General features: G+C 37.0%; 1 protein-coding gene across 2 annotated transcripts; it reads right to left on the reverse strand.

Moving 5' to 3' along the window:
- Positions 1-561: 561 nt before the first annotated feature.
- nfatc4 (nuclear factor of activated T cells 4) lies at positions 562-22,447 on the reverse strand. Of its 2 annotated transcripts, none has more exons than XM_048164228.1 (13): positions 21,800-22,440; positions 17,697-17,857; positions 13,094-13,600; positions 12,805-12,980; positions 12,333-12,495; positions 8,855-8,955; positions 8,661-8,762; positions 8,387-8,574; positions 8,104-8,244; positions 4,970-5,025; positions 4,745-4,871; positions 3,282-3,962; positions 562-1,384 (listed from the first exon to the last, which is right to left on the reverse strand). In XM_048164228.1, the coding sequence occupies exons 1-13, from the start codon at positions 21,933-21,935 to the stop codon at positions 1,314-1,316; spliced, it is 2,610 nt and encodes an 869-aa protein (XP_048020185.1). In that variant the 5' UTR covers positions 21,936-22,440; the 3' UTR covers positions 562-1,313. The 2 variants fall into 2 exon arrangements, with proteins under 2 accessions (XP_048020185.1, XP_048020186.1); XM_048164229.1 differs by lacking the exon at positions 562-1,384 and having other exon boundaries at positions 3,590-3,783; positions 3,872-3,962; positions 21,800-22,447.
- Positions 22,448-23,017: the final 570 nt, after the last annotated feature.

Raw genomic sequence — 23,017 nt, forward strand, 5'->3', positions numbered from 1 at the left:
CTGCATGTCAATATCCATGGATTAGGTTTCTTTGACATGATATAAGGAACACTTTCGAGCCCAACCTTTAATGTAATCGTTTGTTTTACTTGTGTTTTCGCAGTTTCCCCTATTAAATCCAGTCATGCAGCAGGTTCTTTTGCCACTCAGTCCAACTGAGGGAGCACGTTCCGGCGGGAAAGTGACGCCTGACATAAAAACGTAACAACGCGTAAATTCTACGCGGACCTCAAGCGCTGTGATTGGTCTGCTAGAGCCCCTCCCTCAGGTAAAAAAGAAAAATCGGCGCGGACAACGAGGAATAAGTATAAATCAGCCTTAATAATGGTCTTCAGAAGTACTGCAAAGAAATTTCTAATGTTCCTGCTTTTACAATTGTAAAAAATACAGTTGTACATGGCAATATCGTGTCTTTATAGATGACTTATAGCTTTAAAATACCTTGAAATCACCATGTAAATAAAAAGGTTCATTTGAGTACATTAGATCTTGTACTTACCTTCAGTCTCTGTATCTTGGTGTTTCCACAGTAGGCTACTTTTGAACAAGCACCATCTAATAAGTATTGTTGTTGTCATTTATGAATCAAAAATATGAATTTAATACAAATGTTATGCGAAAACATAGACATTGACTTTCCACTAGGGGGCTGAGTCTCTCTTGTCATCCAAATAGACAAATATTCCACTTCATTTACACCAAAGTCCCTCAACCATGATAGAAACTAGTCACAAATCACAGTACATCCACATGGTCTTCTGACAATTCAGTGACTATGAATTCAATGATTTTAAATATGATATTCTGCCATTGCAAATATTTAGATGTTTGAAAGGGTCGTAATATTTCCTGTGTGGGAACAGGGGTGCAGAAGTCACATTTAAACTACCAAGACACTGTGTACAAAGGACATGTTCAGTGATCCCACAAATAGACTGCAAAAATTAAGTCAGTTTCCCAGATAAAAGAGGGAATGGGGAAAGTATAAGGTTTTGTTCTACATTACCTTCTCATTAAACTGATAACCCCCATAAATTGACATATTAGTGGATCAAAACATAATAATATAAGGATAATTTATTTTGCATACAGATTAAAAACATTAGTTCCATTCAAATATGCAGTCAGGAAGCAGTAACAGTTACATACTGTACACCTGCCTTCTGTTTTACCACAGATTCACCACTGAAGTAGCACAGTATTCATTATTATTGCCAAATTTTAGCAATATACCATAAAAAATTATACAGAAAATGTTGATATGATATTATCTATACACTGATTATCATTGGACTACAACTGAAAGGATGTTGTCATCCAGGTCGACTGTCCATGTGTGACCCCATCTGAAAGGATCTGATATCCTCTCCAATGAATTCAGTCACTGTAGGGATGAGAAATTATGGTAGAAATCATTTAAATGATTGATATCATGAGACTCTAGTTATACTTTTATCAAATCTCATAATGATTATCCATTTATATACTGTACATTTTCATGTTGTTATGCCTAAATTCACTTTAAAAACTTTTTAGATATTATTTTAATTTTTTGTTTTTAGACAAAATGGTATAAAATTTGAATATGAGCCTTTTATTGGTTATCAGACATAACATGAAATATTGGTATCTGTATCATGACATTCAGTATTATTAAATATTATAATAATACTTTTTTACATTCAATAATATTTAATATAAAATATTACGTAATTGTAATTAACCATTTTCTATATAATTATATATAATATTAAATAATTATTTAAAATAATTACACTACCTTTCAAAGGTTTGGGGTCATTTAGTTTTTTTATGTTTTTAAAGAAGCTGCATTTATTTAATGAAAAATACAGTAAAAACAGTAATATTGTGAAATATTATTACAGTTTAAAATAACTGTTTTCTATTTTAATATATTTTAAAATGTAATTTTACTCCAGTCTTCAGTGTCACATGATCCTTCGGAAATCATTCTAATATGCTGATTTGCTGCTCAAGAAACATTTCTTATTATTATCAATGTTGAAAACAGTCGTGCTGCTTAATAATTTCATAAAAACAGTGATACATTTTTTTCAAGATTTTTTTGATAGTTCAAAAGAACAGCATTTATTTGAATTTATGCATGAAGAAATAAGAAAAAACCTCTTCTGTGATTCATCTCAACACTTTATTAGAGGTCTAATGATGCACATGATGTTTGAGATGAAGCATCTTTTAATTTTTTTATACAAAAATAGTATAGAATTTGAATATGAGCCATGTACTATGGCTGGGTATTGACACAAATGTCAAAATTCGATTCGAATTCGATTCACAAGCTTGCAATTCAGTTCGAATCTGATTCGATTTGATTCAATATCAATTATTTTGGATATATATATCAGGAACAGTACATGGCAAATTTTCTCAAGGAAAAAAAATCTCTCAACTAATGCAGTAAACTATACATGGGAGTCAGTTGGTACTACATTACCTAATATTAAAGGTTAAAATTAACTGATTTGTATACAAACACTTAAATTACACTCAAGGAAGTTTTTATAATAGCCTAATTAATTTAAAATACTAACTTTACAATTACTTAATTATATTTCTACTCCAATGTGTTTTTTGAAATATAAACATTAAACGGTGGCTATCATAAAAACTATATTCAGCAAAATGCTGCTCTCTAGAGTTCATTTTTCTAGCTGACTAACAAGTTATGGTCACTAAATAATGTTTTTCTGAGGTAAATGTGACGTTACGTGACATATTTTTTACAAGCTGTTTTATTAACATCTTTCCATGGTTGAAACACTGATTGAGCGATTACACGAGACATGATATGGATTTCGGTAAGTTGTACTGTATCTTTTAACATATCTTCAGGTGTTCATCCATGTTTATTTTGCGCTGTAACTGGTATTAAAGCGGATGAGATGATCAGTTCATGTCGCATCTTTCACTGAGGTGCTACAGTGATCTGTCACGCCACATTAAACAGCGCCAAAACAGTTATTTTTTTAATTTCGTAATAAAATGGACAGAATTTGAAATCTGAGATTTTGCTTCATATCAAACTTTCATTCATCAACTGAAAAGAGACTAATTGATTCATGGAATTTAAGAATCGATATTGGTTCGTAAAAATGAGAATCGTTTGAAATCAATATTTTTTACCCAGCCCTACCATGTTCTGGTTAGTTATTGACCATAACTTGAAAATAATGATTTATCAGTCAGAATTTAAATATCAGTGCATCCCTAGTATCACATATACAATTAATCATACCCACCTTCCTCTAACGTGATATGCTGCATTGATGAAGGACCCGTGAAGTCCGGGGGTCCCTCCAACTTCAGGCTAGAGCCGGTGTCTCTTTCAGCAGGGCGCATCTGGTGCTCCCAGCTCTCGTACTGGCCGTATGAAGGTGGGCACAGGTCCTGATAGTGGCTAGTATGTGACGGAGGTGAGGAGCACATCTCTTGGGGGCAAGGACAGTGTGGATACGGGGAGTGAGAGAGCGGAGGAAGAGGCGAGGTGGAGATCGGACTGCTAGCAGGGAACGGGCTCAGAGAACAAGAGTGTGAAGGAGAAGGTGAAGAGGACAGATAGGGAGAGTCGAGCCACGGAGAGGGAGACGGAGAGGGGGAAAGAGGTTGTGAGGCTCTTGGGTACATGGGGGGAAGAAGCTCCGTGAAGCCCAGCTCCAAGCTCTCAAAGCTGGGATGCCTTTCGGTCAGGGCGCCGCGACCCCCACCGTCCTCGATAACCTCTGGTTTACGGCAGTAGTCCTCCTGGTAGCCGTGCGAGGAGTAAGAGTACTCATTGGGATATGGAGGCAGGTGGAAAGACATGCTTCTGTCATCTACAGATAGGTCTGACCTCATGTCGCTGCTCATAGGGCAAAGCGTCACCCCTTCCAGGGGCAAGATGGAGGGACGGGATAGGAGTGGATCTTCCTCTTTAAACATGACTAGAAAATGAGGAAAACACATAAGCCAAGATGGACAGATTTTAACATTTAGTGACTTTGCTGTGCATTCCCCATCTACCATTGGTCAGCCAAACAGATAGTCCCGCCCCCAAATTCACAACATTGGTTGAGCCGGTTTTGCATTAGAAAACAGACTTTGCTTATCTATATATACATAGAGTTGTATGACACAACATCAAAGATGTACCATGACATTCAGAAAACTTAATATAAAGTATACAATTATTGTATATGTAATATTAATGTAATTTGTTCCTGCGATCAAAGCTGAATTTTCAGCATCATTACTCCAGTCTTCAGTGTCACATGATCCTCCAGAAATCATTGTAATATGCTGATGTATTGCTCAGGAAACACTTATTACCAATGCTGAAAACAGTTGTGCTGCTTAATATTTTCAGGATTCATTAATGAACAGAAAGTTCAAAAGAACAGCATTTATTTTAAACTAAAATCTTTTATAACATTAGAAATGTTTTTACTGTCACTTTTGATGAATTTAATGCATCTTTACTAAAAAAAAAAAAAATTAATAAAAGTCATTTTAAAATTGCTCTTCTGTGATCAAAGGCAAGGTCAAAGCAGCACATGATGCTTGAGTTGAACACGCTTTTAGATTATGAAAGAGAACAGGTTCTTTATTACACATGGCATGCAAAAGACATATTTTGCATTTCTGGACAACAGCACTGATTAATACCATGCGCAGAGGGATTCTACCATTTGAAAGCACAGCTGACTGCTGCCTGCGTAACACTCACTGGGCAGATATTTAAAGCAGTGCGTGCTGCTCCTCTTCCTCTTCCCATTGGACACGTACAGGCAGACAGACACTGGGTGGCTCAGTGAAAGTTCATTATAGGCTGGCACTCGTACACACAGCAAATTCTGGACCATAAGTAAATATAGACAGAATTAGTCCATTTCCTTACAAGTTCTAGGCAGAGTCGAACTCTTGTCATGGTTAAGGTATATGGTCGATTTACCTCATTGCTTTTGTCCCTGTCCACATGTGCCTCCTCCTCCCACTGGACTTTGCCATCTAGAAATAAAAAATGAAAATAATAATAAATACATTTTTTTGTGATATTACAGTGTCGCTTATGCGTCATGTATCATTCTGATATGCTGATTTGGTGCTCAAAAAATTTATTATTAATTATCAATGTTTAATACAGATGCGCTGCTTAATTTTGTGGAAACTGTAATATCCAAAAGTTTGGAAACACCCCTGGCAAAGTGTGGTTTTGGACGATATCAGCATAAATCCTTATCATTTTTTGGTGCAAATAGCCTGGTTACTGGTTTAAACTTGGCCCAGGTTTGTAAAAGATTTTTGGGTCAGCACACCCTAATAGCTTCAACAACTGATTGCCAATTAAGTTTAGAATACAAAGAACCAATCAGAACCCAGTTTAGGTCAGATAGCTGCTAATGCTGAATATTTTGATGATTCGAAAATTAACATTTTTTCTATGTATAAACTATTTGTGTAATAAAATATGTTTTCGTAGTTTGTGTTGTCCCTTATCAGTGCAAAATGATCACAAATTAAAAAGGATTCATGCCAATATTGTCCAAAACCCCACTTTTCTAGGGCGTTTCCAAACTTTTGGAGGGCAGTGTATGTTTTCAAGATTCTTTTGAGAATAGAAAGTTCAAAAGAACAGCATCTATTTGAAATATATATATATTTTTTGTAACAATTTAAAAGTCTTTAGTGTCACTTTTCAATTTAATGCATCCTGGCTGAATAAAAGTATTAGGGTATGTTTAGACGACAATGTAATTAAAACGGAAAGTTTTTTTCTTTGCATTTTTCGCGTACAGAAGACAAAGTTGTCAAAACACTCCCCATTCACATGGATCTGCTTAAACGACTAAAAACGCTGTAATATGCATGCCAGGCCAGTAGTTGCCGATGTCACATTGCATGTGCATGACATCACAATTTCACTAATTTGTGTTTGTGTTCGAATTCGCACCTTATACCCTTATCACTATTCCCTACATTACTCTATTAATGTATCCACTTGAAGGAGTGAATGAAAACGAGTGAGTTTGCATAGTTTGTGCTTGCCGTTTAATAATTATTTGAAACTTTGCAAACGGGCAGCTCCAGTAGTAATGAAAAGATTTATCTTGAACTTGATGTCATGGAAACTAGCATGTATAAACCTTAATTAAACAATTTAATAATTAAATAAAAAGGAATTTATAACTGTATGATATTACGCTGTACCCACATTGGACCAGCGATTTGGAAAATGGATGGATGGATGATTTAGCTGAGGGTGCCATCTTCTGGCAAGATGCGGGATTTAATTCAACACGACCCTCACAGTGCATTATGGGTATTCTCTAGCCGTTGAGCGTACAGAGGTTGTACACTCGTTACATCCACTAAGGTTTTGGACACCACTACAAATGGCTGTCCCCTCAAATAGTGCCCTACATAAGGGTATAGGGGGCGATTTCGGACACAGCCATGGTGACAAAAACGGTATAGTTTTCAAAAACTTGCCATTTGAAACCCATTTTCAAAAGTTTGCGTTTTCAGGCCCCCAAAACACTGTTGTGTAAATGAACAGCCAAAAAACATAAAAGAGTTTCCATTTTCAAAATTTCAGCTTGCCCTTTTCAGAGTGTCTTTTTACACTAAGTACAAATAGCATCCCTTGTTGGCAAACGCTATTTACACTAGCTCCGCCCACCAATGTCTGGTTGGGCCACTCAAGTTTAAAAAAAGACACGCGGTGTCACAGAGATGAACTCCATGACTCCCTCCTCTGGCCATCAGAGGGCTCCCTCACCCGAATATTGACTCTTACACATACACACTACATTTCCCATCAGCCCCGTACCTGGCACTGATTATGTTGCCCAGCTGTAGCTCATATAAACTGTCTCATTCCTCTTTGCGAGGTCTTGTATTACTACGGTTTGCATTTCTGAGCATTTATTCCCGTATTGTTTGCCTGTTGTGACCCAGTTTGCTCCCCGTTTATGATTCTCTGCTGCCTGCCTTCTGGTAGTGATAGGAGAAACAAAGCTTTTCAAAGCTTTGAATCAATTGAACCAATTGCTTTGCAAAATAATTCAACGTTTTGAAGCATTCGAAACACCACACGCTGGTGACCCCTGCTGGTCAAAACAGTGTAAATGCAACAAAAACTCATGCCAAACATGCATAAAAACAGCTTTTTCAAATCCATTGCAAACATTGTATTGAAAGTATAATCTATCAAATGCGATTACCTAATCATAAATATTAAGTGTCTGTACAATATGTATTCTTTTATCAATTTTTAGGACTTGTTTTGTTTATTCTATGATGGGTCAGCTAAACAGAGACTTTTAACTACTATTATTCCTTTTAATTATACAAATACCCCATTAAGACGTCTACAAATGTGTAAAACTCATCAGAGATCAGGTAATAGACACTTTTAGACACTTAATACTCAGGTAATAGACAGACACTTGTTCAATGATTCGCCACTTGGGGGTGATCTCAGTGAATCTGCATGATTCATGGGTTCACAGAGATCGCCCCCAGTGGTGAACATTTGAAATTTTGAAACGTTTCGAAACAGTTATGACGTAACAAAGCCTCGTTTACTGAAATCACGTGACTTTGGCAGTTTGAAACGCGCTCCGAAACAATGATTCGAAACAAAAGATTTGTAAAGGTTTTGAAGCTTCATGAAGCAGTGTTTCGAAATCGTCCATCACTACCTTCTGGACTATTTGCTTTGTTTCTGATCTGTGATTGTTCTCCGCCTGCCCTGACCTACTGTCTGTTTATTGACCACGACTGTGTCTGCTCTCCGTTAATGTGTTTGCTGGTGTCTGACCACTGCCTGTTTGACAACGATTTTTATAAAATCCTGCTTATGGATCCCACTTCGAGAGATGTTTCATTACACACGGAAGTCAACGTCTTACAAAGCGATCAAATCTATCAAATCTACCTAGTGTAAATAGCATATCGTTAAGAAAATGCTGCTATTGTCACTTAGTGTAAATAGATGATTATATTGCTATTTTCACTTATATTTCAAATTTTTTATTTTTTTTTTGCTTGAAAATGTGCATTAATGTAGGCCTACTCGAATACCTGATCCTCTCTCCATAAAGAAAACTCTGGAGGTGGGAAGAAAGTTGGTCCCACCTAGAAGTAGTTCCTCCCCTCCCTCTGCTGAACAGGAAGTAAGACTGACAGACTCCACTACAGGAAGCTCCTGTGCAGAGCGCTGAGCTGCAGGCAGAAACAAGCATAAATTTAAGCTTAAATTTGAGTGAACATCAAATAAAGATAGGATGAAATTAAAAAGAGAAAGAGGTCAATTACATGTAGGAGTTGCAGTTAAACATGCATAATTATGATTTGCTTCACTCACAGCATTCAATGGGTAACGAGGCCACCTGCAGAGCTAAGACTCGTCCTGGTGGGACGATGGGCGGAGACAGTGGAAGGTGTGTGCGGAACACCAAACGCACTCGAGTGTTCTTTCTTCCTACATCCGTCTCTCCTTTCCGGAGTTCAATGTCAGAGTTCCTCAGCTTTAGAATACCTGCACAGTCAATGCTGAGAGGGAAACACAGGAATTCATGTATGAGCTCTTACTGAGGTGTCTACGACATTCAATCAGAGGTCAAATGTCTCTTTCTCACAGGGCAGTCATGCTGTTCTCCGGGTTGAGTGGGATGTCCAAGATTTTGGTGCCAGCCTGGATGCTCTCCTGACTAGCTGTGCCTACCATCTTCCCTGTTACTCTGTGTGAGAGACAAGTATATCGCATGTCATGCCATGGATCTACCAAAAACACTTTTGTTCAATACTGCGAAATATCACACAAGAGTTTTACCTATGTATTTGATAAAAAGGATGAGGACGTATTGATCTGTCATCAGCAGTTCCTACAAACACCTGTAAGGAGAGCGGCTGTCTCTCAGTGTAACCCACGAGCTGGATGCCAGAGAGGAAAGATCGAAAAATTAATATCAATTCAATTATTACAAGAAATTATTTTAATTTCATTAATTTCAGTGTTTTCTGACATATTTTTATGTTGATTATTAAATGTGATTAAAAATAGTTTCTAAATAGTGGCTGTTTCCAAATAAAACAAGCTCACAAATACAACAGAATATAGCTGTGAGCAGCAATTATCAGGGTTCAAGCGCTTTAAGGCCTTTAAGCACGTGCCTTAATAAGGTATAATGTTTAAAGGTGCTGTAGAATGGAAAATTGAATTTACCTTGGCATAGTTGAATAACAAGAGTTCAGTACATGGAAATGACATACAGAGAGTCTCAAACTCCATTGTTTCCTCCTTCTTATGTAAATCTCATTTGTTTAAAAGACCTCAGAAGAACAGGCGAATCTCAACATAACACCGACTGTTACGTAACAGTCGGGATCATTAATATGTACGACCCCAATATTTGCATATGCCAGCCCATGTTCAAGGCATTAGACAAGGGCAGCCAGTATTAACGTCTGGATCTGTGCACAGCTGAATCATCAGACTAGGTAAGCAAGCAAGAACAATAGCGAAAAATGGCAGATGGAGCGATAATAACTGACATGATCCATGATATCATGATATTTTTAGTGATATTTGTAAATTGTCTTTCTAAATGTTTCGTCAGCATGTTGCTAATGTACGGTTAAATGTGGTTAAAGTTACCATCGTTTATTACCGTATTCACGGAGACAAGAGCCGTCATTATTTTCATTATTAAACACTTGCAGTCTGTATAATTCATAAACACAACTTCATTCTTTATAAATCTCTCCAACAGTGTGTAATGTTAGCTTTAGCCATGGAGCACTATCAAACTCATTCAGAATCAAATGTAAACATCCAAATAAATACTATACTCACATGATCCGATGCATGCATGCAGCATGCATGACAAACATTTTGTAAATATCCATTTGAGGGTTATATTAGCTGTGTGAACTTTGTCAATGCACTGTAATATAGTTGAGAGCTCGGGGGGGCGGGGAGCACGCGATTTAAAGGGGCCGCGCACTGAATCGGTGCATAGTTAATGATGCCCCAAAATAGGTAGTTAAAAAAATGTATTAAAAAAAATCTATGGGGTGTTTTGAGCCGAAACTTCACAGACACATTCAGGGGACACCTTAGACTTATATTACATCTTGTGAAAGAACGTTCTATGGCACCTTTAAATTAGCAATCCTGTAACCATCTTGATCATATATGGAAAAAAACATTTTTAGCCAATAGAGGCAATTTACCATAGGAAATATATGGTTTATAAAGCTTTTTAACAGTTACCAAGGTTGAACCAAAAACCTAGGACTAGTTCGCCATAGTTGGTTTTTGAAATAATCTCCAATATTTAACGAACGATTCGATGGACAGTGGCGGTCCTAGAGGCAAAGTTGCTCAGAATGTGGAGTTCTATCATGTGGTATGAATGTCGTGGGCGTGTGCGAAAAATGGTGTGATATACAATCCTTTACGCACGTAAAAAACGCGAAGGCGCCCCTGGGGGCCGATTCCTTTCAGATTTCTCACAGGCCTCTAGAGTCATGAGTCAAACAAGCCTAGGGAGTTTCATTCCGATCACAAAACTGTGAACGAAATTGCTGCTAATACAATGCTATATCAGATATGTACAATAACAATTGTAGAAAAAAAATAACATTACGATGTCCAGAAATCAATTTCAATAGTACATTGAGAACTCATGTTTAATGTGATAGTTTCATAATACAATTTGTTCTGAGATTCTTCAATTCAGTGAATAAATATCATCGATCCGCAATGGACATCTAAATTCCCTAGTGGTAGAATTTTTGTTTACAGTATCAAAGGTTGCGTGTTCTAATTGCGTGTTTTTTTTTTCCTCATTAAAATCAAAGATGTCCATCAATAATTGTACAGTATATCGAGAGCAGGGACATGTTTGTGTGAATTTGTTTTGTGATTTTAGCGGAAAAATAGAACCTCCGCAACGGCGTTAAGCAATCGATTGATGCGCTTGTCTGTACTGTGAAGACGAGCAAAAAGAGAACGTAAACCCCGCTTACTTTTTAATTTGATTGGCCATCTCAATCATTTTGACATTGACGAGAGTTCTTGGACTGCTGAGGCGGACCAGACAAAAAATTTAACTTTTAAACCTTTTTGTCATCTTAACAACATGCAAATTGCTGTAATGAAGTGCAGCAGAGCAGTGCAAGAATTGCAAAAATTGGGGGGACGATTTGGCCATTTCTAATTATTGGGGGGAATTGTCCCCCTAACTGTCTATGGTGGTTACGGCCCTGTGTGAATGCCCTCAAAGGCAGTCTTGGCACCCTGGACAAAGACACTGCATGCCAATTTTCAAGTCAATCAGACTTCGGGTTGCATAGTTATAGCCATTTTTAATTTTTTCCATGTTATAGTGACATCAAGTGTCCATTCGCCGCGTCCTTTTTCACGGGAACAAAACTCACATATGTGTGCCAAATTTGTTGAAAATATCTATATTCCATTAATAATATAATACATTATATGCATATAATATACATATATATATATATATATATATATATATATATATATATATATATATATATTCCATTCATGAGTTATAGCCAGTTTTGTAAAAGTGGCTTGGCCCACTTTGAACAGAGCGACGATCAAATCCGAGGCATGCATTTTGTCCATCTTGAGCCAAGGATTCCAACGATATATACACTTCAAGCCGGGCACACATTTAACGACTAGCTAAACATTCTAAGACTGTGCTCAACATACAAGCGATTGTTTCCTGCGACTGAAGCAGATTTATATACTCACACATGGAATTTGAACACCGACTGTAATCGCAGACTGAACGCAACTGGCTCTGACTGGACGCGTTTGAGCGCGATCAGTCATATGTATCGAATTTACATTCATAATCGGCCTTACAATCGTTAAGTGTGTGCGCGGCTTAAGCCAATGCTAAATGGTTTAGGAGTTATGAGCGATTTCGTACTTTTGACCACTGTAGCGCCCCCATCAGGCCGATCGAGGCAAGCCTTAGTTTCAAGTCTCTATGACTAACGGTTTGGTCTGACGGATCACTTTTAGAAGAGAATGCTGATCAATTACAATAGAGTTTCAGCACTATGTGCTTGAACCCCTAAAAATTATATGTATACGTATATACATATATAAGATATATACAATAACAATGTTTGTTAATAATACTGAATAATAATATTGAAAAACTGAATGGTAAAATGCCACACACTTACAAAGCAAGTGACACACTTGTGAAGTAACAGCACATACTATACAGGATTGTACATTATTTATAGCTTATGAGCGTTACCTTCACCACCGGATGGCCTCCAGGTGATGCCTTTACCGCTCCACGACTTCCTTCAGTTTCATAATGAGCGCGGTGGTGTGGTCTGGGCTGTACCTCTATGCGCAGTTCATACTGGTCAAACTGTGAAGGAAGTGGCCAGTCAAGTGGAGGCAGTGCATTAGATCTGTGGAAGTATTGAGGAAGCAGAGATGATGTGAGGTCTAAGACATTATTCTGATATTCTAATTAAATCTGTTCATCCTATAAAGAGAAAATTTGGACTAAACCGCTCAATTCATATGGATTAGTTTTACAATCTCTTTATGAACTGGAGGGTCAATGGAGGGACAGAAAGCTCTCAGATTTCATCAAGAAGATGAAAAGTCTTATGGGTGTGGAACAACATGAGGGTGAGTAATTAATGACAGAATTTCCATTTTTGGGTGAACTAACACTTTAATCAAAAAATGAAGCAAAAGAGATGTTTGCTAACCTAAAGAGAGGACTGTGAGCGCTGGCCCTGGTTCTGCCCCAGCCCAGAGCAGGAGGCACAGACAGGTAGTCCATCCCTAGTGTGGGGGCCTCCCTTCTCAGCTGAGCGACCTCTGGGAGGGGGCAGGAAGAGTTCTGAACGGGGGTCAGCTCTGGTTCAATGTCTCTTGATGACAACTGCATTGGTACACAGATTGTGAACACCCAGAGACAACCCAAGATTGTCATGTGACAGAAATCATTCTTCAAATAACACACTAATTTATTTGTTGGGATTTCAAGAGGATCACCTGTTCCAGAGAGGTCTTCCTGGTCTTCTGTGGGATGTTGAGCTCACAGCTCGCTGGAGCCTGAGACTGAGCCGAGGATTCTCCCGCGTCCGGGAGGGAAGAGAGATCCTCAGAGTAGCTGCTTCTGCGGGAGGTGCTGGGGGAGGCCATTGGGGAGTTCCTGCGCTTTTTGCCCCCAGGAGACGTAGGGCGCGAGGAGGGCGATAGGCAGAAGTGGGCGGCAGCTTCACTGAGCTCCTCCTCCTCCACCAGGAGAGAATCACAGCTGGAAGCTGGACTCAGCCATCCACGAGATGAGGAACTGGAAGCAGGGCTGGGGCTGGGGCTGAGGGAACCTGCCCCTGTCATGACATCACGGTAGGAGTCCAGCAGGGGCAGATATAGACGCTCCCTGTCCCAGCCACCCCCACGGTCCCAGTAACTTCCCCCTGTTGGGCCTGAGTCATCTTCAGGGGAGATAGTGGTGATCTGGATGCTAGGACACTCAAGCACTCTAGACTCTGATACCTAAAATAATTGTGATATTATTGAACCACCACAGCAGCGCTGCAACACAACAAGGGAATCTACAGCATGATCAGTGTTGTCCTTTTTATGAATGAATGCAGTACTTTTTAGTGAATCAAAAACATACAGCACAATCAGTGTAATAGGATTCCCGAATGTAAAGGTGATGATACACTTGGCAACTTTTTGAGCAATGTTGCCGTCAACGGGCAACCTGGTGAAACACAGGCAACTAATTAGGGCAACGGACAGTTGGCAGCAACCAATCAGAGAGGAGCAAATCTATAGCCAACCCAATAAATACACTTGTTAGGCACTTTATTTAAACTTTTAAAATATTTTCTTCATTTTTATTTAAATATAAATGCCTTTCCAATCTGATCTGTGATAGGAAAAGGGAGAAGAGCGAGTTTGGCAAAAGTCCAAGTAGGCGTATTCGAATCCGCGTCAAAAGCTACATTCACATGCCATACGCCCTTCGGCCTTCGCCACTGCAGACGTTAAACAGAACACGTCTTTTTAGAATTTAACTGAAAACATTCAATGGCTAAATTACAGCCTGTGCACATTAAAGGGTTAGTTCACCCAAAAATGAAAATAATGTCATTTATTACTCACCCTCATGCCGTTCCACACCCGTAAGACCTTCGTTTATCTTCAGAACACAAATTAAGATATTTTTGATCAAATCCAATGGCTCAGTAAGGCCTGCATTGACAGCAAGATAATTTAACACTTTCAAATAACTGTACTAAAGGCATATGTAAAACTGTTCTTGTGACTACAATGGTTCAACCTTAATGTTATGAAGCGACAAGAATACTTTTTGTGAGCCAAAAAAACAAAATAACAACTTTATTCAACAATATCTAGTGATGGGCGATTTCAAAACACTGCTTCATGAAGCTTCAAAGCTTTACAAATCTTTTGTTTTGAATCAGTGGTTCAGAGCGCGTATCAAATTGCCAAAGTCTAATGATTTCAGTTAACGAGGCTTTATTACATTGTGTTTTGAAACGTTTAGAAATGTAAATGGTTCACGTGACTTTGACAGTTTTATACACGCTCTGAACCACTGATTTGAAACAAAAGATTTGTAAAGCTTCGAAGCCTCATGAAGCAGTGTTTTGAAATCGCCCATCACTAGATATTGTTGAATAAATTTGTTATTTTGTTTTTTTGGCACACAAAAAGTATTTTTCGCTTTATGTCACATTATAAGGCTGAACCACTGTAGTCACATGAACGATTTTAAACATGTCTTTAGTAGCTTTCTGGGCATCTGAAAGTGTAAATTATCTTGCTGTCAATGGAGGCTTCACTGAGCCATCGTATTTTATCAAAAAGATCTTAATTTGTGTTCTGAAGATGAACGAAGGTGTCTTAGAGTTGTGGAACGAAATGAGGGTGAGTAATTAATGACATTATTTTAATTTTTGGGTGAACTAACCCTTTAATTTCCAGGGGTCTGGGGGTTATATTTGTGTATTTTAAGCTTAAATGAGGTAACAGTACCTTGTTTTCGGGTTGACATTCTATAAAGCCCAGTGAGCGTGAAGAGGATTTGATCAAGGGTGTGGTGATTGGAATCCTAATGGTTGTGGGAAATCGTGATGGAACCTCTCCCAGCGATCTACAATGACGTTGCCATCTGGTGGTGATTGAGGAAGAAGTTCTGAAATGCATCCAAGCCGGTCAGTGATCATACTGCTAATGCATTTTCTGAACCTGATGGGCCTCAGACTATTGCCCAAACCTTGACTACCCAAAGGAATTAAAATATCACTTTTTAGAGTGATACAGCACCCGTTTATAGGAGTGGGATCAGACTTTTGCACTGCAAGAGTTCACTCTTTGAAGAGGAGGTTGCTGCGATAAGACAGAAAACGAACAATCTTTTTTCCTTCTTGCATCACTGTTTAAAGGGATAGTTCACCCAAAAATGAAAATTTGATGTTTATCTGCTTACCCCCAGCACATCCAAGATGTAGGTGACTTTGTTTCTTCAGTAGAACACAAATGATGATTTTTAACTCCAACGGTTGTGGTCTTTCAGTCGTATAATGCATGTCAATGGGAACTCCATCTATAAGAGTCAAAAAAACACGACAGACGAAATCCAAATTAAACCCTGCGGCTCGTGACAACACATTGATGTCCTAAGACACGAAACGATCGGTTTGTGCGAGGAAACTGAACAGTATTTATATGATTTTTTACCTCTAAAACACTACTGTGTCCAACTGCGTTCAGCACTCGGTTAGTGAGGTCTGATTACGCTCTGACAATGGCAGTGCAAGACATTGCACTTCCGTTGAAGTATATGCATGAGACATCACTTCCATCTGTCAGAACACGATTTTTTTGACCTCACCAAGCCGGATTGCTCAACGCAGTTGGACTTAGTGGTGTTTTAGAGGTAAAAAGTGATATAAATAACTGTTTGTTTTCTCGCACAAACCGATCGTTTCGTGTCGTTAGGACATCAATGTGTCCGTCACGAGCCGCAGGGTTTAATTTGGATTTGTCTGTGCATGTTTTTTTGACTCTTATAGAATTGGAGTTCCCATTGACTTGCATTATACAGACTGACAGACAGGCAACAGGTTGGAGTTAAAAATCATCAATTTGTGTTCTACTGAAGAAACAAAGTCACCTACATCTTGGATGCCCTGGGGGTAAGCAGATAAACATCAAATTTTCATTTTTGGGTGAACTATCCCTTTAAGACTCGTATCAGTCAGCATCTCAGTACCTTTTATGAATCAAAAACAAACAGCAGAACCAAAACCAGAACCAAAACCAGAACCAAAGCGCTTTGAGTTTGAGAAAAGCCCATTATAAATAAAATGCATCATCATCATCATCATCATCATCAGTCTACCAAACTATATGCATAAGCTTTTTTTAGTAAATCAAACACATCCAGCTCACAACTACCTGAGAGTTTTAAATCAGTTTAGTTACTGACTGGTTCTTCTTATGCATTATTTTAGCTTTAATTATATACCATGATAGCATTTATTATTATTTGGAACTAGCTTTTATTTAAAAATATTTTAAGTTCATTTTAGTTTTAGTTTAAATTTTAATAATTGTGCTGTCATTTTCATTCATTTTTTATATTTCTATTTAGCTTTAATTTAATTTTATTTCAGTTTTAGTTATTTTTAGTACTTCAACTTCAGTTAATGGCCTTTCTGTCCTTTTTTATTTTTAAGTTTTTTTAAGTTTAAGTTTTCCATCTAATATTTATATTTTGTTTTGCTTCAATTAATGAAAACTATTTTAATAATAGTTTAAGGGATAAACCACTCAATTCATATGGATTAGTTTTACAATCTCTTTATGAACTTTTTGAAACATCAAAGGGGTAGTTGCATAGCTGTCAATGGAGGGACAGAAAGCGCTCAGATTTCATCAAAAAATACCTTAATTTGTGTTCTGAAGATGAATAAAAGTACGAGTTTGGATGAGTAATTAATGACAGAAATTTCATTTTTGGGTGAACTAACCCTTTAAGATTTAGTTAACAATAACAACAATGTTCACATGAAAATATATATTTAAAGATAATTTGACAATGGAATTGCATTTTTCCCAAATATCTTTTCCCATAAAAGTACTAAAAGAATCATTAATGGAACCGATAAGGAACAAGAATTCAGAAGCGGAACCAGAATCTTTCACTCTGAGTTTCAAAGAGAAAGGACTTGATTTTATCCACCAGAACAAGATTACAAAGACAAACATGTTTTGTTTTGGGGTTATTTTTTGGAATATTTTGCAGATGAATGATATACAATAAGGCCAGAAATGTGTATTAAATAAATAGGGTTGATTCTGGTTTCATGTTGAAACACTTAAACACTAACAGACACTTAAATTTAATTTGAACTCTAACATTTATCTACAGACCTTATGTGCCAAAATAAAATATGCACAACAGGTCATGGCAACCGATTCTGTTCACAATAAACATTACTGGGCAACAAAAATGAACTCCTGAAATTAAAACCAGACATCTGGATTTATTTTGCCATAATTAATCACATGATCCTTGTATCAGGATGTTCTATGCAAATGTGCTTCCCACCTGTATAGATCTTGCTGGCAGACTCTCATAAGTCCCACTGAACTCCCTGACTAATGCCCGTCGCGGTGGTGGAGAATGCATCCCAGCCCTGCGGCCGGCTGACGGTGGAGGCAAGGGGATGCCCACGGGCTGGCCAGCCTGTGTGGAAGTCAAGTGGCTATCTGGTGACGAAAAAAAAAAGGAGATTATTGTACATAGCAAATCGCATGCTTTCTGAGCTGCAAGTATGTGCATATGGGATAAACAATTGCTGAAACGTGAGACACGAGGCCACTCAATAGAAAATCATAACAAACACAGGGAAGCCTTTGTGGAAACGTCATTTATTATTTCCACAAGTACACACAGACTTGTTTACCTCAGAACACATCCACGCAGTTTTCCAAATGGGGTGATTTCTGAAATCTCTCAACTCTCAAAAATACAATCTGCCACACCAAATCATTAGCAAAGCAATGACACTTTACACAAAAATGCCATAGTTTCTTTAGCTGTTTTTTTTTCCAACTCTTGTGCTTCACAATAATAATTTAGCTTAATAACTTAGTTTACTTATCTTAAATTAGGACTTAAAACAAATTGGTCTTGGGTCATTGATGAATAAGGTTTTTAAAAGTGTAAAAAACAATGGAGATATAATTAATTTTGAAGTTTTATTAAGTGTTAACTATGAGATTATGTGGTTTTTATAATGAATTAACGCTGCTTTTGTAATTTATTACAAGATGGACAACATTTGTCACCAAAAAAGTCATTCGGTTTAACCAAAATTTCGGTTTTACCGAATGAAGATATTTTCAAACAATGTTAACAGACTGATATCTAGCTAGCAAAAGGACAATCAAACATTTTATATTTAGTACAAGTCAAGTTTTTAAAATATTACAACATTTTCCATGTTTTATAGCGGTTGTACCAAATGACTGATGTTTCGGGACATGCATATGAGCACATGAAAACTTGAATTTTTCAAATTTAGTTACTTTGCTTCATGACCATGTGGTCCTTGTCTGAATGATGTCACATCCTGTCACATGATATTGACCCAAAATGCTCCCTTTATATTGGTTACTCCAATTGACATCAATGAAATTCATTTTTCCGGACATTCTTTCTCATAACAAAGCAACGACTTCTAATTTTAATATCATTTTGCACTATGTTGATATATGATGTTATAAAATCATACCAGAATAAAAAAATATATACATTTATTACATTTTAAGATATTTTAATCACAAATGAAATGGCTGTATTGGCCTTTGGACGGTTAAACCGAATGACATTTTGACACTTCAAAATCTTTAAAATACCTTTATATGTAGCAAAATATAATTAAAACCTTTTGGATTCAATAAAAGAGATCAAGTTGTACTACCTTACATACTTTGGATGTCATATCTTTGTTTTTTATTATTATTAAGGCCTTTGGACAAAAAAATGACCCGTCACGTCATTGACCCTCCTATAGAATGTTTCAGATATTATAAAAGCTACTTTAAAATCAACTTATCGCACTGGAAAAACCCCTTGTTTGCAGTCACTGCTCTATTGTTGTGGTAAACTATGGTTACCATGGTAAATGTTTGTAATTGGGCAATTCTAAAGTTTAACATTCAGAACCTACACGGCAAGTTCTAATCCTTAAAGTTGTTAATATGATGTAGGGTACGAGTAAATAAATAATTATATATGGCAATGCTTAAGAACATAGTAAACATCTGAAGAAAGCGGTAAAAGGCAGCAAAGTGATGCGGTGCGTGTGGACGGAAACCTGAGGTGCATGTTTCTACAGCTTCATGCCAGTATGAAAGCGGAGGATGGGTGTGCAACAGAATGTGTGCCAGGAGGGGGAAACAGGGCAGAGAAAAGGAGGGAATATTGGAGGGAGGTATCTAAATGCACGCTCAGTAAACAGAGATTGAGGGTTCGGGTCCAGATGGCAGCTGTTAACTCTGCTCACACGCACAGCTGATTAAAAACACATTGCGCTGAGCTCCACACTTACCCATAAACACACGCACACTTCAGCGGATAAAACTTAGTTACATGGGCAGTGAGTCAGACTACATGAACGTAAGCATTCTTTAAAGAAATTACATGTTTTGCACCTTTCTAAAAGTAAAGACATTCAAAAAATCTCCTAAAATATGCACAGAAAGTGGGTCAATGACAGATAAAAATTAATGTATTTTTAAAAAAAATAATATTTACACTATTTTCCACATAAATATTGACCTAATGGCTGTATATAAAATGTCAACTGGTGTAACCATCATTATGTAAAACCTACTCAAATATTTTCCTTCCACCTTTAATACACTAGTGTCCACAAATATCGTTATTACACTTTTCAAACATATGTTAACATAAAAAAACAACATATTCATAAATATAATGAATGTTTGAGCCATGATTAAGATTACTCCTGAATAAAGTATTCCTTTTCATAAAATGTGAAAAATTTTGATTTTTTTTTTAAAAAACTTAACAACCTGGAAACAGCCATGATGTTCTTCTGTTTATGGTTTTCTTGTCATGTGACAACAAAATTGCTTAAAATATGTTGCTGATTTGCCAGATAAACTTCAATATATTATTAATAATAGTTTTTTGTTCGGGCAGTTACACCACCTAGACGTTTTTGACAACAATAATAATTCAGAAATTGAAAACATCCCACATGAAAAAATACTATAGTAATTTATAGTACCATACTATAGTAAAGTACTTGAATTAATTTGTTGAGGTAATTCTATAGTTGTTGAGCCCAGGTGAAAAAATACTATAGTAATTTATAGTAAATACTATAGTGTTTTTGAACCATACTATAGTAAATTGTAGTATACTGTATATATTATAGCATTTACAATACTTTGTTAATGAATGGTACAGTATTAACTACAGTGAACTGATAAACTGTAATAAATACTGTAGTATACTTACTAATTAAATAGTTTTTACTACAGTAAACTGTAGTGTATTCTAGTATAATATACCCTATAGTTGTGTAAAAATTAAGAACAGTATTGAGTAAAGTAATTTGATTATATTACTATAGTTGTTATATTACCACATCAACTATAGAATTACAACAACAAATTAACTCAAATACTTTACTATAGTATGGCTCAAAAACACTATAGTATTCACTATAAATTACTATAGTATTTTTTCAACTGGGAGGTAATATAACAACTATATATATCTATATCTATCTATCTATCTATCTATATATATCTATCTATATATATATCTATATATATATATATATATATAAAATTAAAATTACTTTACCCAATTCTGTACTAAGTTTACTACAACTATAGGGTGTATTATACTACTATACACTACAGTTTACTGTAGTAAAAACTACTACAGTATTTATTAGTTTATCTATAGTTAATACTACAGTATGCTGTAGCATTCATTAACAAAGTGTTGTAAATACTATAATATATACAGTATACTACAATTTACTAGGCTATAGTATGGCTCAAAAACACCATAGTATTTACTATAAATTACTATAGTATTTTTTCACCTGGGAGGTAATATAACAACTATAGTAATATAATCAAATTACTTTACCCAATTCTGTACTAAGTTTACTACAACTATAGGGTATATTATACTACAATACACTACAGTTTACTGTAGTAAAAACTACTACAGTATTTATTAGTTTATCTATAGTTAATACTACAGTATGCTGTAGCATTCATTAACAAAGTGTTGTAAATACTATAATATATACAATTTACTATAATATGGTTCAAAAACACTATAAATTACTTTTTCATGTGGGTTATAGAAAATGTATGTATTTGTTTGAATTTGCATGTGTTTTGAATTCACCTCACCGACTCATTTAGACTTTTTAAACACTTAAAAATGTATATTTATATTGTGCATATTCTGATATGACTGAAACGCTAATTATTTATCCAAAGCTTCTTGTTATAAAAACAACCTATTATAAATTAAGGGGGAAACAGTTAGCTATTTATTTAGAGTTTTTGCACATAAAACATCGGTTACCAGCCCATATCTATACACCATCCCAATATGTCCAGCTTCGCCACCCTCTCCATCCCTCATACCGGCAGGCTCCCGGTGCGTCTGGCTGCTCTCGGTCTCTTCTGGGCCGCAGCGGCTCTGGCGCGGCGGATCCTCCTCGAACACGAGCTTGAACTCGAACTCTCCCTCCTCCCATCCCGAGCCCGGCGCGGCCCCCATCTCCGACTCCGAGAAAAGTACGACCGACACCGGCGACAGATAAATCACTGACCCTCTCTCACTTCTCAATATCGGCTCCGTCTGAAACTCATGGGAGCTTTCCCAGAAGGTCACTGTCCACTTTCTCCTTCGTGCGCCTTGCTTGTATTAGACTACATTAAAGAATTAAATGTCAAGCTGAAGTATCACTTTTGCATACTTATTTCCGCACCGCTCTTGATGTGTATCAGTTGCTCATCTCTTTATCAAACTTTTTGTTCCCCGTAGATTCGCTTGAGATTTCCGTGACAGTTAGTTATTATAACTTCATCTCACGAACTGTCCAGAACCGTCCATATTCCCAGCCTACAAACATGCACGGTTAATAACATCATATCCGTAGAAATTGCATGCATCGCATCACTCCTCCACCGACATAGCAGAAAAAACTTATATGAAGTTCTTCTTCTCTTTTCGTTCTTTACCCTTAATTGCCTTTGGGCGGGTTGTTTAATACCGTTACTCTCTCCCTATTGGCTACTTGACCTGTCAATCAACAGTCCTTTGCTTTACATGCTGCAAAGTGTGTTGATTGGCCAGTGAGTACAACTACATATTTTAGAGTGAAGTATAACTTCAAGATACCCACAAGAATCTATTCCAACACACATTTTTTAAAGCAGAAACACATTCCCTTCTGCCCAATGGAGAATTTCCCTTGGAAAGCCACCAGCGAGAGTCTTATCTGGCAAACAGGTTCTGAGGAAAACATATTTCATTTTCCTTTTCCACATGCTTAAACACAACATGAGGCTATTTTTGTTTTAGACAAGACAGTGATGCTGAAAGTTTGCCCGTCCATGACGCCATAACAGTCATTCTCTCTCTTCCCATCATACTTTCCCCCTTCTATGTCCCTCCCCTTCCTTTTCCCCAACTCTTTATCCCAGTTCTCCCTCCTTTCCCTCCCCCTGTAAGATCTGTTTCTCATTATCCTCTGTAGTCTGCACTCTGTCTGAGACGGGAGATGAAAAACTTAAATAAACATGTTCTCTCTCTCTCTCCCTCTTTCTCCCGCTCTCTGACAATTCTCACAATAATTA

This window comes from Megalobrama amblycephala, linkage group LG17, assembly GCF_018812025.1.
Source record: "Megalobrama amblycephala isolate DHTTF-2021 linkage group LG17, ASM1881202v1, whole genome shotgun sequence".
In the NCBI taxonomy this organism is placed as follows: Eukaryota; Metazoa; Chordata; class Actinopteri; order Cypriniformes; family Xenocyprididae; genus Megalobrama; species Megalobrama amblycephala.